The 15,184-nt window shown below is 37.0% G+C and overlaps 1 protein-coding gene across 1 annotated transcript in view; it reads left to right on the forward strand.

Moving 5' to 3' along the window:
• Positions 1–14,601, forward strand: part of LOC142342751 (guanine nucleotide-binding protein subunit beta-5-like) — a 42,506-nt gene extending 27,905 nt beyond the window's left edge. The window contains exons 6-7 of the mRNA XM_075394287.1: positions 10,903–11,066; positions 13,948–14,601. Of these exons, the coding sequence (XP_075250402.1) occupies positions 10,903–11,066; positions 13,948–13,959 (176 nt within the window). The 3' untranslated portion in view covers positions 13,960–14,601. The remainder of the gene's footprint in view (positions 1–10,902; positions 11,067–13,947) is intronic.
• Positions 14,602–15,184: the final 583 nt, after the last annotated feature.

The raw sequence follows: 15,184 nt of genomic DNA on the forward strand, positions 1-15,184 counted from the left end.
AGCAATTGTTTTAGTCTTGTCGGTCTTTTTTATGCAATTTTTCGCTTGAACGATTTTTCGTGTGACCCATTTGATTTTTGGTCCTTAAAAAGGGATAAACAGGTAGCACCCAGCGGGTATTGAGTGCTCTTAGAGTTTTTCAGCTCTGTTTCAGCTCAAACTGTTTTGGAGACTTTAGTATGGTGTGAAGGGTGGTTCTTATAGGTTGAAGACCCCCACTGTTGACCCCCATTCCCCCCACCCACCGCGCTATCCCCCCTCCCCCCACCCGTGCCATGGCTAGCTACTGACGAACAGCCGCTCGCTAAAAACGCAGATTTATACTAATCTTCACAAAATTTTTTTCAAGCTTTTTGAAAATTTTTGTCATTTTTTTCAGTTTTCAACCCTAGGTATCAGGAACTTCCTCTAAAGTTTGATAATAAGTTACTGCATAGTTATTAGTGGTAATGGAATGGTTGCAACATCCTTAACATCCTGTTTTTTTTACCATTTTTTGGTCAAAACGTTCAGTTTCTTTCAGTTTTTTTGACATTTTCTTCATTATTCAATTCTTTCCAGACCCAGGGGCAAGACAACCTCCTTAAGGGTTTGATAATAAGTTACTGAAGATTTTTTATTGGCCACGGAATAGTTTTCGACTTAAAATCTCAAATTTTAGCCATTTTTTGATAAACTTGCAATTTTTTCATGTTTTTGAACAATTTTTGACATTTTTTGCCATTTTTTTAGGTTTTTTCAGCCTCAGGAGTCAGAGAACCTCCGTTAGGTTTCGATATTTGATAATAAGTTAACGAAGAGTTCTTATTTGCCTTAATTGTTTTCAACTTTTTAATATCACAAATTTCAGCAATTTTTTGATAAATTTGTATTTTTATCAAGTTTTGTGAATTTTTTGTAGGTTTCTCCAGCCTCAAGAGCCAAGAAACCTTCTCTAGGGTTTGATTATTTGCTGCTGCAAATTTTGGAAGTTTTTAGATTTCAATATCACAAATTTAAGCATTTTTTAAATTTTTTTGCTATTTTTCAAGTTTTGAATCATTTTGAATTTCTCTTCAATGTTTCAGGCACCAGGGGCCTAGGGACCTCCTCCAGGGTTTGATATTATTATGGGGATATATATTATTATTGGGGATATTATTATTAGCATATTATTATCTTAAATATTAGCAAGGTTTTAAAGTTTGCAGAGTTTTATTCTTTTCTGCTTCAACAATCCTTTTTGACCAACGAAACTTTAGATGCAAGTCCTGCACAAGGGGTACTTGACAGAACTCAGAGACAAAAAATGGTATGCAACTTTTTGTCACTGCGCAATCTGGAATCTTTTGTTTTAAATTTTGCACTTATCAGTTTTTTCTTTTTGATTTAATTACTATCAAGGCTAGAAAACTAAAAGTACCGGAGTCGAGTCGCATCATGGAAAATAATTCTAGCTCTCTCTCTCTCTCTCTCTCTCTCTCTCTCTCTCTCTCTAGCTCTCTCTTTCTCTCTCTCTCTCGATCTGTCGGTTGGGGTTTCTTTCTTCCTGTTTCTCGTTCACGTTTTATCTCTCTCCTTCAGCTGTTATGTGGCGTGATGTCAATATTTATTATCCTCATTATCGCTGAATTATAGTAGAAATCTTTTATCATGAATGACATGACACTTTTTAGGAAATAAATGTTAATTGCTCTCAAACGCAGTCTGTTGCAAATCTTTTAATCCTGTTACTTTTTTTATGCAATTATTCGCTTGACCGATTTTTTGTCTGACCCATTTGAGTTTTGGTCCTCAAAAACGGGATAGATGTAGCGCGCAAGGGGCATTAAGTTCTCTTATAGACTTTTTAGCTCACTAGTCTCCAAGTAGAGACTTATACTAATGGTGTGAAGGGCGGTTTTTAGAAAATGACCAACCAGCCACCGCCTTCACATCATTCCCCCTAGTCCACTGTTGCACCCCCCCCCCCCCCCGCCGCGGTGCAACCCCCGCTGCGCTCACCTCATGCCCCTTCAATTCAGCTAAAGCTAGCCTCGCGAAACCGTGGCAAGCCACTGAGGAAGCCAACTGCTAGCCGGTTGATTGAGAGCAATTTACCCGACGTTAGTCGGTGATGTTTTTAAAATGGGTCCTAATTAAGCAGGCGTTAATCGTTGTTGTATAATCGGCTTTTGCCTAAGCGAATATCTGATTGCAGTGTTCCCGCTAAGTTTATTTAACACCTCTTCGCACATTCTGATGATTTTTGAACTAAAACTGGTGTAGTGATTTTGCAACTTTTGTACTTTTTTTTAGTCCGAAACGGCAATTGAACTATAGTTGACCATGTTTCCGGTTTTTTGACCAATTTAAATTTATTTTAACTGGTTTTTATTTTCGTGATCGGAGTTTTCTCAATGTTTTTCCGAGCCCATTCCCAAACATATCTGGGTCTAGTTTTTTTTCAGCCGGTGACAGTTTTTTGATTTGTAGGCCAGGACTTTTCCTGCTATGTTTTTCACCGTCGAACAAAAATTTGTTTTTTGCTTTACTTTAATTAAAAGCTTTTTCAACATTTTGCTTGAAATCTGTTTGACTGATCTAAGCTTGTTGAACTCTTCTTCCATTCTGCTCAATGTGCCTTTCAGCAGCATTTGTTGAGCAAAATAATCTGGAATCAACGGGGTCAGTATCGAAAAACGAAGTCATAGGGAAACCGGATATACCCATGAAGCCCTAATTTATGTGTACACTACTTTTTTCATGGTTTAGTTACCGTATAAGGTTTAGTTACCTCTAATTGTTGTTGGTTTACTAGCCCTTGTATCCTCTCATTGACAAACAGGAGTGTCGAACTACGAAATATCATCAAATGGTTTTGTACTTTAGAATGGTTTGCAAAATTTAGTTTTCTTTTTCAATCCGTATCGGTTTATGGATATCAGTGGCGGCTGTTTTCCGGCAATCTGCTGGTTATGTTTTGATAAGTAATCGAGCAAAAAAAGGTAGAAGTTCAGGTTGTGAATAAAGCTTGAAGTCGTTTAAGTGAGCAAATTTTGAGAGTTGAGAATAAGGAGTGGTACATTTTGTTCATGCCTTCTTTTGATACAGCGAGAATTTTATGTTGGAATTATTGTTGCTATGCGTGAATTTTTTTGTTCATGTGCGGCTTTTTCATGCTATTTTTTATTTTTATGTCTTAAAAGGGCATTTTAGGCTATTTTAAAAGTATTCTGGACATTTTGTGGCGTTTTCGTATCTAGTTTAGTGTTAAGTATGTTGCAATGTAATGTTTACTAAAGTTGTAACAGTCGGGTTGTCCTCATAGCATTTTGAGGAATTTTTGTTAACAGAGGGAGTTTTATGCTCCTTTGGAGCAATTTCATTTATTTTGTATTTTTAGGCTTTAGGGATATTTTACCCATTGCAGTTTCCTTGTGTTTTTGCTGAATCGAAGCCTAACACTCTTAGGCCTACTATAACAAATTGATGAAGAGTTTTTAGTGTAAGACACTTCTTTATTGAAACTTTACAAAATTTTTTAAACAGATTTTTACATTGTTTATCTTTTTCTTGGTTTTGCCCTTTTTTTTCAAAGTTAGAGATGTTGTTGGAGTGGCTTCATAGACTCTGTTGCTTGACGATAAAATCATTTGTTTGTGTACTTGTAATGTATGAAAAAGTAACTATGTTTTCCTGATTTTTGAGATCTATTTTCTTTGTCATATTGTTCTTAGATAGACTTAGCCTTGTTTTGTCTAGTTTCATGCGCTATGCCTCTAGATACCAGTTATTTAAAAGGCTATTTTTGGCAAAAATTGAATTCGAGTCGTTTCCAAAATTGTTTCGGCTTTGTTTCAATTCAGTTCATACATTTTCATGATTTTGCAAGTCCAATTGGCAATATTATTTTGGAAGTCAATTTGGAGAAAACAAAGTAAAGCGAAAAAGCGATTTGTTTTGCGGCGTGATCAACATTTTTTTAAAGTAGAGGTAGAAAACGGCTTTTGAGCAAACAAAATCTCACTTTTTTGATAATGGTTTTTCTGTTTACGTGCTGCACTTAACTTTGATTCCTACTTTTTAAAATTGTTCTCAAAGGATTTTTGCCCTGTGTAGCAATCATATTAGTCCTGTGGTCTGTTTTTTTTTCTTGACAGATTTTTTCTTGACCCATTTTTTATTTTTTTTCTTGACCCATTTTTATCTGACTTTGGGATAAACAAGAAACGCGCGGTGGGCATTATTGGCTCCTAGGGCCTTTCCTCTTTCTAGTGACTGTTTTGGAGACATAAATTCATGCTTGGAAGGGCTGGTAAGAGTTTGACCCCCTCCCCCAACAATTCACCCCTCCCCCATATCAGCCCCCTCACCCAATCCCCACCCCGTGCACCTCGTTCCGCCCGTAACCCAGCGTCTCGAGCCCCATCAAGTCGCGCTCAAATTAACCTGAACCTAGCCTCCCTAAACCGTAGCTAGCTACTGTTAAAGGCTCACCGACCGCTCGCCCATCGTTTTGGAGCAAGCAATTCGCCCAATGTTAGTCGGCTGTTTTTGAGTTTTTGAAATTTATTTGTAAATGGTTTTCCGAACCCATTTCTAGGTCTAAATTTGTTCTGTCAAAAAAGTTCGTTGTGAGTTGTTGTCCTGTTATGTTTTATAGTTTAACTTACCTAATTTGCTTTGCTTAAGTTGACAGCTTGTTCAACATTTTGTGTGAAGTTTTTCGTCTTATGTCAACCACTTTTACTTCTCTCATTGGGCTCAAAGTGCTTTTTTCAAGCTTCAGTTATCATTTCTAATGCTAAAGGGTGTCGATACTATACCTTGTGTGCTCTCTTTAAGAATTAGGAGTTTATCCAACTTTAGATTTAATTCGAAATAATTTGCACTCGGTTTTTTTTTTCAAAAATAAGTTTGCATTTCTTTGTTCTTTCGTTCTTAATGGGTTCATTCTGCTGGTTATGTATAACAGCTGACGTCATCTTCTCAGTCGACTATTTATGCGCTCCTATTGATGCGCTAACTTTACTAGACTACCTTTAGTAGACATCCCAGGCTTGTTTTCTTTTAAATTGTTGAAGTTCGCTTTTTCTTACTGTTTTTCTACCCTATATCCATAAACATTTATATGCATTTTATTCATGTTTTCCTTATTTTTATACTTAATTTCCTTGTCTGCTGTTGGTTTCGTTTTTAGGATGCAGTTCTGAGATTTTGTCGAAAAATGTATTTCAAAAGTTATGACCGCTAATTTTGAACATGTACTGCTATTAATTTTCTGAGTAATTTTATGGGGTAGATTTTGAAAAATAGCTGCATCAGACTGTTTGTCCTGAAAAAAAAACGGACTCAGCGAATCTGTTGAAGTTATGAGGTGAAGTGCGGTTTTAAGTGTTTGACCCCCGCTCAGCCCCCAGTTCAACCCTTTCATTCCACCTCCCAGTCCCCCGTCCAGCTCCTCCGCCTCATTGCACCCGTAACCCCGTGCATGCAAGTCACATAAAACCCTCACTCTGCGATTTTAGCACACTCTAAGATAACCTTACGCACTCTCAAGAGACATGTTTTTTTCAACCGAACGATATCAGGTGAACTGAGTACGTTACTCTAATTGAAGGTAGCTAATCTCTCATCTTTTCAGTCGACTATTTATGCCCTCCTACGAATCGAAGAGGAGTATTGGTTTTCTTGACGTATCTTTACAGCAAGTTTTGTGTTCCGGTGATGTTTTGACCTAAAACCAATAGTGAGTTAATTTGCCATGGGAAATAAATTTTACGGAGGGAGAGAAGTTCTTTGTTCATGGGAGGCGTCAAGTGAATGACTATTTGTCTCTGATTAATTTTCCGAAAAAAAAATACATTTAGCAAGCCGTACGTGTCAGTTTTTTTCGACAATTTGACTCATTTCTTTTGCTTGTCACGTCTTTTAACAATTTATTTGTATCTAAGCTGCAGTATTATCTAATCATTTGCATTTGATATTACAGTGCTTTTCAGAGGCATAGAGTATGTTCTAAGGGCAGAATCGTCTCATATTTCTAATTTTCTGGTTGTTTTTTTCAGTAATTTTCGTGTGTATGGATCTTTGAATGGATTCTTTTTCACGAGTATATAGTATCGTTTGGTTTAAAAATTAGGCTTTGCATTTCCCAGTTTCTATTCTGATGTGCTTTTCTTTTCTAAATTTGTACATCTACAATACAATGTTTTTAGTTGCTTTCATACGACATTTGTAGAATTTTTCCCGCTGATCCTTTTAGGGCATTTTTTGATTGATAATTCATTTTCTGAGCATCAGACTGTTTGTCCCGAAAAAACGGATTCAGCGAATCTGTTGAAGTTGAGGTGAAGTGTGGTTTTAAGTGTTTGACCCCCGCTCAGCCCCCCAGTTCAACCCTTTCCACCTCCCAGTCCCCCCGTCCAGCTCCTCCGCCTCATTGCACCCATAACCCCGTGCATGCAAGTCACATAAAACCCCCACTCTTCGATTTTAGCACACTCTAAGATAACTTTCCGCACTCGCAAGAGACATTTTTTTTTCAACCGAACGATATCAGATGAACTGAGTACGTTACTCTAATTGAAGGTAGCTAATCTCTCATCTTCTCAGTCGACTATTTATGCCCTCCTACGAATCGAAGAGGAGTATTGGTTTTCTTGACGTGTCTTTACAGCAAGTTTTGTGTTCCGGTGATGTTTTGACCTAAAACCAAAAGTGAGTTAATTTGCCATGGGAATTAAATTTTACGGAGGGAGAGAAATTCTTTTTTCATGGGAGGCGTCAAGTGAATGACTATTTGTCTCTGATTAGTTTTCCGAAAAAAATACATTTAGCAAGCCGTAGATGTCAGTTTTTTTTCGACAATTTGATTCATTTCTTTTGCTTGTCACGTCTTTTAGTAATTTATTTTTATCTAAGCTGCAGTATTATCTAATAATTTGCAGTTGATATTACAGTGCTTTTCAGAGGCATAGAGTATGTTCTAAGGGCAGAATCGTCTCATATTTCTAATTTTCGGGTTATTTTTTTTCAGTAATTTTCGTGTTTTTGGATCTTTGAATGGATTCTTTTTTACGAGTGTATATAGTGTCGTTTGGTTTAAAAATTAGGCTTTGCATTTCCCAGTTTCTATTCTGATGTGCTTTTCTTTTCTAAATTTGTACATCTACAATACAATGTTTTTTAGTTGCTTTCATACGACGTTTGTAGAATTTTTCCCGCTGATCCTTTTAGTGCATTTTTTGATTGATAATTCATTTTCTGAGCATCAGACTGTTTGTCCCGAAAAAACGGATTCAGCGAATCTGTTGAAGTTGAGGTGAAGTGTGGTTTTAAGTGTTTGACCCCCGCTCAGCCCCCCAGTTCAACCCTTTCCACCTCCCAGTCCCCCCGTCCAGCTCCTCCGCCTCATTGCACCCATAACCCCGTGCATGCAAGTCACATAAAACCCCCACTCTTCGATTTTAGCACACTCTAAGATAACTTTCCGCACTCGCAAGAGACATTTTTTTTTCAACCGAACGATATCAGGTGAACTGAGTACGTTACTCTAATTGAAGGTAGCTAATCTCTCATCTTCTCAGTCGACTATTTATGCCCTCCTACGAATCGAAGAGGAGTATTGGTTTTCTTGACGTGTCTTTACAGCAAGTTTTGTGTTCCGGTGATGTTTTGACCTAAAACCAAAAGTGAGTTAATTTGCCATGGGAATTAAATTTTACGGAGGGAGAGAAGTTCTTTTTTCATGGGAGGCGTCAAGTGAATGACTATTTGTCTCTGATTAGTTTTCCGAAAAAAATACATTTAGCAAGCCGTAGATGTCAGTTTTTTTTCGACAATTTGACTCATTTCTTTTGCTTGTCACGTCTTTTAACAATTTATTTTTATCTAAGCTGCAGTATTATCTAATCATTTGCAGTTGATATTACAGTGCTTTTCAGAGGCATAGAGTATGTTCTAAGGGCAGAATCGTCTCATATTTCTGATTTTCTGGTTATTTTTTTTCAGTAATTTTCGTGTTTTTGGATCTTTGAATGGATTCTTTTTTACGAGTGTATATAGTGTCGTTTGGTTTAAAAATTAGGCTTTGCTTTTCCCAGTTTCTATTCTGATGTGCTTTTCTTTTCTAAATTTGTACATCTACAATACAATGTTTTTAGTTGCTTTCATACGACGTTTGTAGAATTTTTCCCGCTGATCCTTTTAGTGCATTTTTTGATTGATAATTCATTTTCTGAGCATCAGACTGTTTGTCCCGAAAAAACGGATTCAGCGAATCTGTTGAAGTTGAGGTGAAGTGTGGTTTTAAGTGTTTGACCCCCGCTCAGCCCCCCAGTTCAACCCTTTCCACCTCCCAGTCCCCCCGTCCAGCTCCTCCGCCTCATTGCACCCATAACCCCGTGCATGCAAGTCACATAAAACCCCCACTCTTCGATTTTAGCACACTCTAAGATAACTTTCCGCACTCGCAAGAGACATTTTTTTTTCAACCGAACGATATCAGGTGAACTGAGTACGTTACTCTAGTTGAAGGTAGCTAATCTCTCATCTTCTCAGTCGACTATTTATGCCCTCCTACGAATCGAAGAGGAGTATTGGTTTTCTTGACGTGTCTTTACAGCAAGTTTTGTGTTCCGGTGATGTTTTGACCTAAAACCAAAAGTGAGTTAATTTGCCATGGGAATTAAATTTTACGGAGGGAGAGAAGTTCTTTTTTCATGGGAGGCGTCAAGTGAATGACTATTTGTCTCTGATTAGTTTTCCGAAAAAAATACATTTAGCAAGCCGTAGATGTCAGTTTTTTTTCGACAATTTGACTCATTTCTTTTGCTTGTCACGTCTTTTAACAATTTATTTTTATCTAAGCTGCAGTATTATCTAATCATTTGCAGTTGATATTACAGTGCTTTTCAGAGGCATAGAGTATGTTCTAAGGGCAGAATCGTCTCATATTTCTAGTTTTCTGGTTATTTTTTTTCAGTAATTTTCGTGTTTTTTGGGATCTTTGAATGGATTCTTTTTTACGAGTGTATATAGTGTCGTTTGGTTTAAAAATTAGGCTTTGCATTTCCCAGTTCCTATTCTGATGTGCTTTTCTTTTCTAAATTTGTACATCTACAATACAAGGTTTTTTTCATATGCTTTCGTACGACGTTTGTAGAATTTTTCCCGCTGATCCTTTTAGTGCATTTTTTTGTTTGATAATTCGTTTTCTGAGCATCAGACTGTTTGTCCCGAAAAAAACGGGTTCAGCGAATCTGTTGAAGTTGAGGTGAAGTGTGGTTTTAAGTGTTTGACCCCCGCCCAGCCCCCCCCCCCCCCAGTTCAACCCTTTCCACCTCCCAGTCCCCCCGTCCAGCTCCTCCGCCTCATTGCACCCATAACCCCGTGCATGCAAGTCACATAAAACCCCCACTCTTAGTTTTTAGCACACTCTAAGATAACTTTCCGCACTCGCAAGAGACATTTGTTTTTTTCAACCGAACGATATCAGGTGAACTGAGTACATTACTCTAATTAAAGGAAGCTAATGGTCCAAATACATACGTTACCCCATCTCTTTTAAATTAGAGATTAGAGTTTGTCATCTCCTCTATCAGAGAAAAAGAATGATGAAATCTTTTTTTTCGGTCATATTCTGATTTTTGAGACTGCAGGTCTACAAAGGTATTGTAGTTATTTTTGGCAATGTGCCACTTTTGAGTTTTAATCTGTTTCTTCTGCTTTTTGGCTGATGCAGTTTTAGGTATGTGATGCAGTAATTTTTTAATCAATATTTATCCATCTTAATAATATCGGATATTGTCCACCGTTACCAGATATGGTTCTTTTATAGTCCCCAAACTTCTGAGATTTCTGGATTTCATTGGTTTATCTCCAATTTATGGGGAATAAAATTTTGTCTTAAGATTGAGTTCTCTCATTTTTTTTGTTTCTGAATGGCGTTGTAATTGTCTTTATTTTTGCTTGCTGCAATTATATCAATGCTAAACTTTCTCGTAACGACAATTTTTTAACCAGGTCAAAAAGATTGGTTTTGTTGCATTGACTTTTTTTGTTCCAGAATTAAACGTTTTGGCTGAAATGCGGTTTTTATCGGTTGGGAAGGTCCGACGCTTCGAAATTCTTCCTGTTGTGGTTTTACTGCGTCAAAGATTGTTCAACTTTTTGTGGAAAATCTTTTTTAGCATTCCAAATTGAACGGAGTCAGCATCGAATGATGAAATCAAAACGGAAACGGAAATCAACCCATGAAGACCAGTTCTTGAACATTGTTTTATTTAGTCTTTGTTAACCAGATCTAATGTTCATTAGTATTGATGCTAATCCTTTTTGTCTCATAACTATGAAATCACTCAAAATATTTGTTCAATCAAAATATACAATGAAAATCCAATCAAATCACAAATATTTTTTGGAACCCAATTTTTTCTTAATATTTTTGTTCGTTCAATCCCAATCGGGGTTATGGGAATCAATGGCGGCTATTTTTGGTCAATCTTTCGGGTATGTTAAGCTATGTATATATATTCAATTAGCAAAAATTGTTGAAGGCAAGTTGACGAAAGTTGCATGTACTGTGACCTTCTATTCATAGGAAATCCCCGTCGAAAATGTGGCTGTCCACGCGGTTTCCTGTGAGCACGAAAGCAAAATTTACGCAAGTGAAAAATAACGTGAAATATATCAGCTTTTTTTCAGAAGAGTTAAACGCACTTTCTGTCTAAGTTGTTTATATTTAGATTCCTCAACAAAATATAGTAATGCGTCGAAATTAGTTTTCTAAGTGTGTGTACTCAGTGTATTAATAATATTAAGAATATAATATTTACTAAAAGAAACAACTGCAAACGTTTTCATCAACAGTCTATGTCACTTTAATTGTGCATCTAATTTAGAGCCGTTTTCATTTGATCTAAAAAGGTTGTTTCTTAGGTCGGGTATTGTTTGCTGGGTACAACGACTATACAGTGAACGTATGGGACACTTTGAAGGGGTCTCGGATCGCCATTCTATTCGGACATGACAACCGGGTCTCCTGTTTGGGAGTTTCGCCCGATGGATGCGCTCTGATAGGCTCGTGGGATTATACGCTCCGGGTTAGTTGGTATTACTCTTTTAATTAATAGCCGCCTCATCTTCTCAGCCGGCTATTATAGCGCTCCTATTTTTTTTTTTACTTCGTCGAATAAAAAAATTTTTCGCTTTACCTCATTTTGCCGCTTTTTCAACATTTTGCGTGATATCTTTTTGACTTCTCTAGACTAGTTTCTCTCTTCTCTCATTCTGCTAAAAGTGATTTTGAACATCACTTGCCCAGCAAAGCAATTCAAAATGAACAGAGTCAGTATAAAAAATTGAAGTCAGAAGTTGAAACGGGATAAACCCATAAAGCCCAATTTTAGATGCCCGCTATTTGAACGTCGTTACTATAAGTCTTAGTTACCATCTCTAATGCTTATTGGTATTGATAGTAGCCCCTGTAGCCTCTCTCTAAGAAACAGAAGTACGTTATCTTCAACTACGAAATGCCATCAAAATAAATCGGACTTAAAAAATGTTTTTGTACAAAAATCTTTTTTTTTCAATATCTTCTATTCTTTCAATCCCAATCGTGCTTATTGGAATCAACGGCGGCTATTTTCCGGCAATCTGCCGGGTATGTTTTTTAATTCTGACTTTGGGAGCTGAGATTTTTGAGCCAATAGATTTTACGAGAACGTTGAGCTCGGTGTAAGTGGAAGGCTTTTAAAATCTTATTATAGCTGCGAAGCTTTAGAATGAGCTTAGCTATATAGCGGTGATCTTGGTTTTTGTTAGTAGCCGCACAGCGATAGCTGGGGCTATTATTGGCCTTCTCTTGGCTTTTTACAATTCAAAAAATTTGAATTGTTTTGGGGTGCTGTCCTTAAGATTTGTTCACACATTTTCATGATTTTTGAAGTCAAATTGGAGTAGTGATTTTGGTCACACCGAAACAGGAAATAGAGCGAAAAAGCGAGTGGTTTTGCGGCGTGAAAATTTTTCGCTCTAGTTTTAAAATCGAGTGAGAAAACGGTGTTTGAACTAAAATTTGCTTTCTCGCCTGTTTTTTGTTCACATGCGACAATTTCACTTTGATTTTTACTGTTTTTTCGATTTTTTGGATCGGATTTTTTTCTAAATGGTTTTCCCAATCCGTTCATAGTCCATTTTAGGCCCAGTTTTTTTATTGAACCAAATTTCCCTTTCTCGATAGTGGTTTTTCGTTCACATGCGGCATTTTCACATTGATTTTCTGTTTTTTATATATATTTGTTGATCTGATGTTTTAGAAATGGATTTCGCAATTTACTCATAGTTGGTTCTAGGTATAGTGTTTTGTATAGTCAATGAAATTTCTTTGAAGTGTACGTCAGGACTTGTCCTGCTGTTTCTTTTATTTCGTCGTCAAGATTTTTGTTGCGACCATATGACATCACAACCACTTCAAATCTGCTTTTTCTTCATTCGTTCATGCATTTTCAACTGAATTGCGTGCGTGACGTCATTTTTCGCTCTTAATGGAGCGTGTTTTTTGTTCTTTCGCGTGATTAAATTTTTGGTCACAGTTGCCTTACCTCACTCTCAGAAACGATTTCCTCACTTGACTTTTGTTTACTTTAATGCAAAGAGATAAGGTCAAATGGGGGTGTGTAACTCTAAATGAAGGTTGTTTGAGAGCGGCTAGTAGAGGCAGCAAAAACCTACAGATTTTAAATCAGAATATAACATGTCAGCCTTCAATAAAAAGACGATTTTTTTGGTCTGTCTTTTTTACTTTTCTTTTTTGACTGCAGATCTACAAAGCTATTGCGGCTATTTTCTGGCAATCTGCCAGCTTTGTTTTAATATCAGCAAAGTGATAGCTGAGGCTATTATTGGCCGTTTCTTGATTTTTATTCCCTTGTCAAGATTTTTGTTACGACCATATGTCAAAATCACTGCAAATCTGCCTTTTGTTCATTCGTTCATGTAATTTCAACTGAATTGCGTGCATAACGGCATTTTTTACTCTTAGTGGAGAGTGTTTTTTGTTCATTTGCGTGATAAAAATTTTGGTCACACGTGACTTACCTCACTCTCAAAAATGACATCGTGAAATTGACTTTTCTTTACTTTAGTTCAAATAGATAAGGTCAAATGGGAGCGTGTCACTCTAATTGAATGGTATTGGAGGGCAGCTAATGGAAGCAGCAATAAGTTGAACAGATTTAATCAAAACATAACATCTCAGCATTTAATGAAAAGAAGTTTCTATTTTGGTCTGTTTCTTTGACTATCTTTTTGAGACCCTATATCTACAAAGCTGTTGCGGCTATTTTCTGGTAGTCTGCCAGCTGCGTTTTTTGTTTCGTCTGAAGCTCTTTTTAGTTTTAACTTCGAATAGTTATTTTGTTTTATGCCGCTATTTCACAGCTCTTTTGCTATTTTTATGTGCATGACGTTATTTCTTAAAGTAATTGACTGGGAGCTTTAAGCTGAACTGTGATAAGTCTTCTCATCATAACTGACGTACCCCATTCTCTAAATGACTTCTAACTTCATTTGGGTCACTTGAGATCACTCTAACCTATTTCGTTTAAAGGTAAATTTAAATAAAGCATGACGACCAAAAGAGGTTGGCAACTGCATCAACCCAATTCTGTGGATGTTGCTACCAATATTTACATCAGACGCGAAACAGATTTACGCGCAAATCTGTTCGTTTCTTAGCTATTTCGGCAATCTGCAAGCTATTTTTTTCAGGCTTAAGAAATACATCCCCCCTCGGAAATTAACCCCCAATCTCATTCTATTAGGAAATTTATCACCATAGAAATAAAACCCCATGTTAACATTGAACCTCGGTCGCGATATTTTGTTTGGTTGTAATAGTTTTAATGGGACGGCAAAACATGACCATTGACAAATGCGCAGCTCTTTAAATAGTTTTCTTGTGCTAATAGATTTGTGTTTCAGGTTTGGGCCTAATTCGATGGAACCCCAGTCATCGTTTATTTACAAACAATTATGTATTCACTGTCGATAAAGAATTGATGGATTCGGAATGACACATCTCTGTTCTATCTAATCTATCACCTCAGCGCAATTACTTGATGCAATCCAATCATAGCTGCAATATAAGCCATCACCTATAACAAAACGCCCTTTAAACCCCTTCCTGTATTTAAAATACCACCTTTGTATTTTTCACAAACAATGCCACCCTTCTGAGTGCAATCCTTCTAATGAGTATTGTTGTTTACAGGCGCATTTTTGATGCTATGCATTAGTAATTCACTTGGAACGTTTTCGTTCTTGTCATGAATTATCTTCAATTTTCCCATAGGTGCCACACGAAGACTAATTTATTGAAATAAATGTAAATTTGAAATTCTCTCAAATATTCATATTTGGAAGATTATACCTAATAACCATGTTTTAATATATTCATCAGTTTCAGAACTTCAGAGAGTAGTTTAACATCTAAATATTTATTATCCAATGTATAATTTGTATGAGTAATACAAAAGTATCTTCACGGGTTTACCCTCAATTTCAAAATTTGTCCCTGTAGCTGTTAGAAATTGCATTTATTTAAATTTTTACGGAAATAAAAATTATAAAAGTTTACTTTTTGACGACCTCACGTTTCGTGGCACTGAAATTTTTTTGAACGCTCCAAATGCTAAACATTTTCGGTTCAAGGTGTACCGTACTTTTAAACTGATACAAAAATCGGTATTCCTTTAAAAGAAATGGTAACTGAAATTTGATATCCTATACAGAGCGCTGCTGAGTGTGGCCGTGTGCGTGTGTGTAAGGGCGCTTGTGTGTGCGTGTCTGTGCGAACGCGCGCATATGATTGTGGGCGTGTGCGTGCGTGTTTGTGTGTGTGCGCGCGTGTGTATATTTATATGTGTGTACGTGCGTGTGTGTGTGTGTGTGTGTGTGTGTGTGTGTGTGTGTGTGTGTGTGCGAACGCGCGCGTATGATTGTGGGTGTGTGCGTGCGTGCGTGAGTGTGATTGTGTGTGTTTGTGTACGTGCTTGTGTTGAGTTAGTATGGGAGTGGTGAGATCATGTCCTTGTTAATGTATGAGCTGGTGCATGCGTTGTTGTGCAATTTTATAGACGACTCACTGACACTAATTGACTGAGTATATCTCTTAGAGCCTTTGCCTTTCTAGTCTAAGATTGCGATCCACCAAAACTGT

Source organism: Convolutriloba macropyga, chromosome 7, assembly GCF_964194025.1.
Source record: "Convolutriloba macropyga chromosome 7, txConMacr16.3, whole genome shotgun sequence".
Lineage (NCBI taxonomy): Eukaryota > Metazoa > Xenacoelomorpha > Acoela > Convolutidae > Convolutriloba > Convolutriloba macropyga.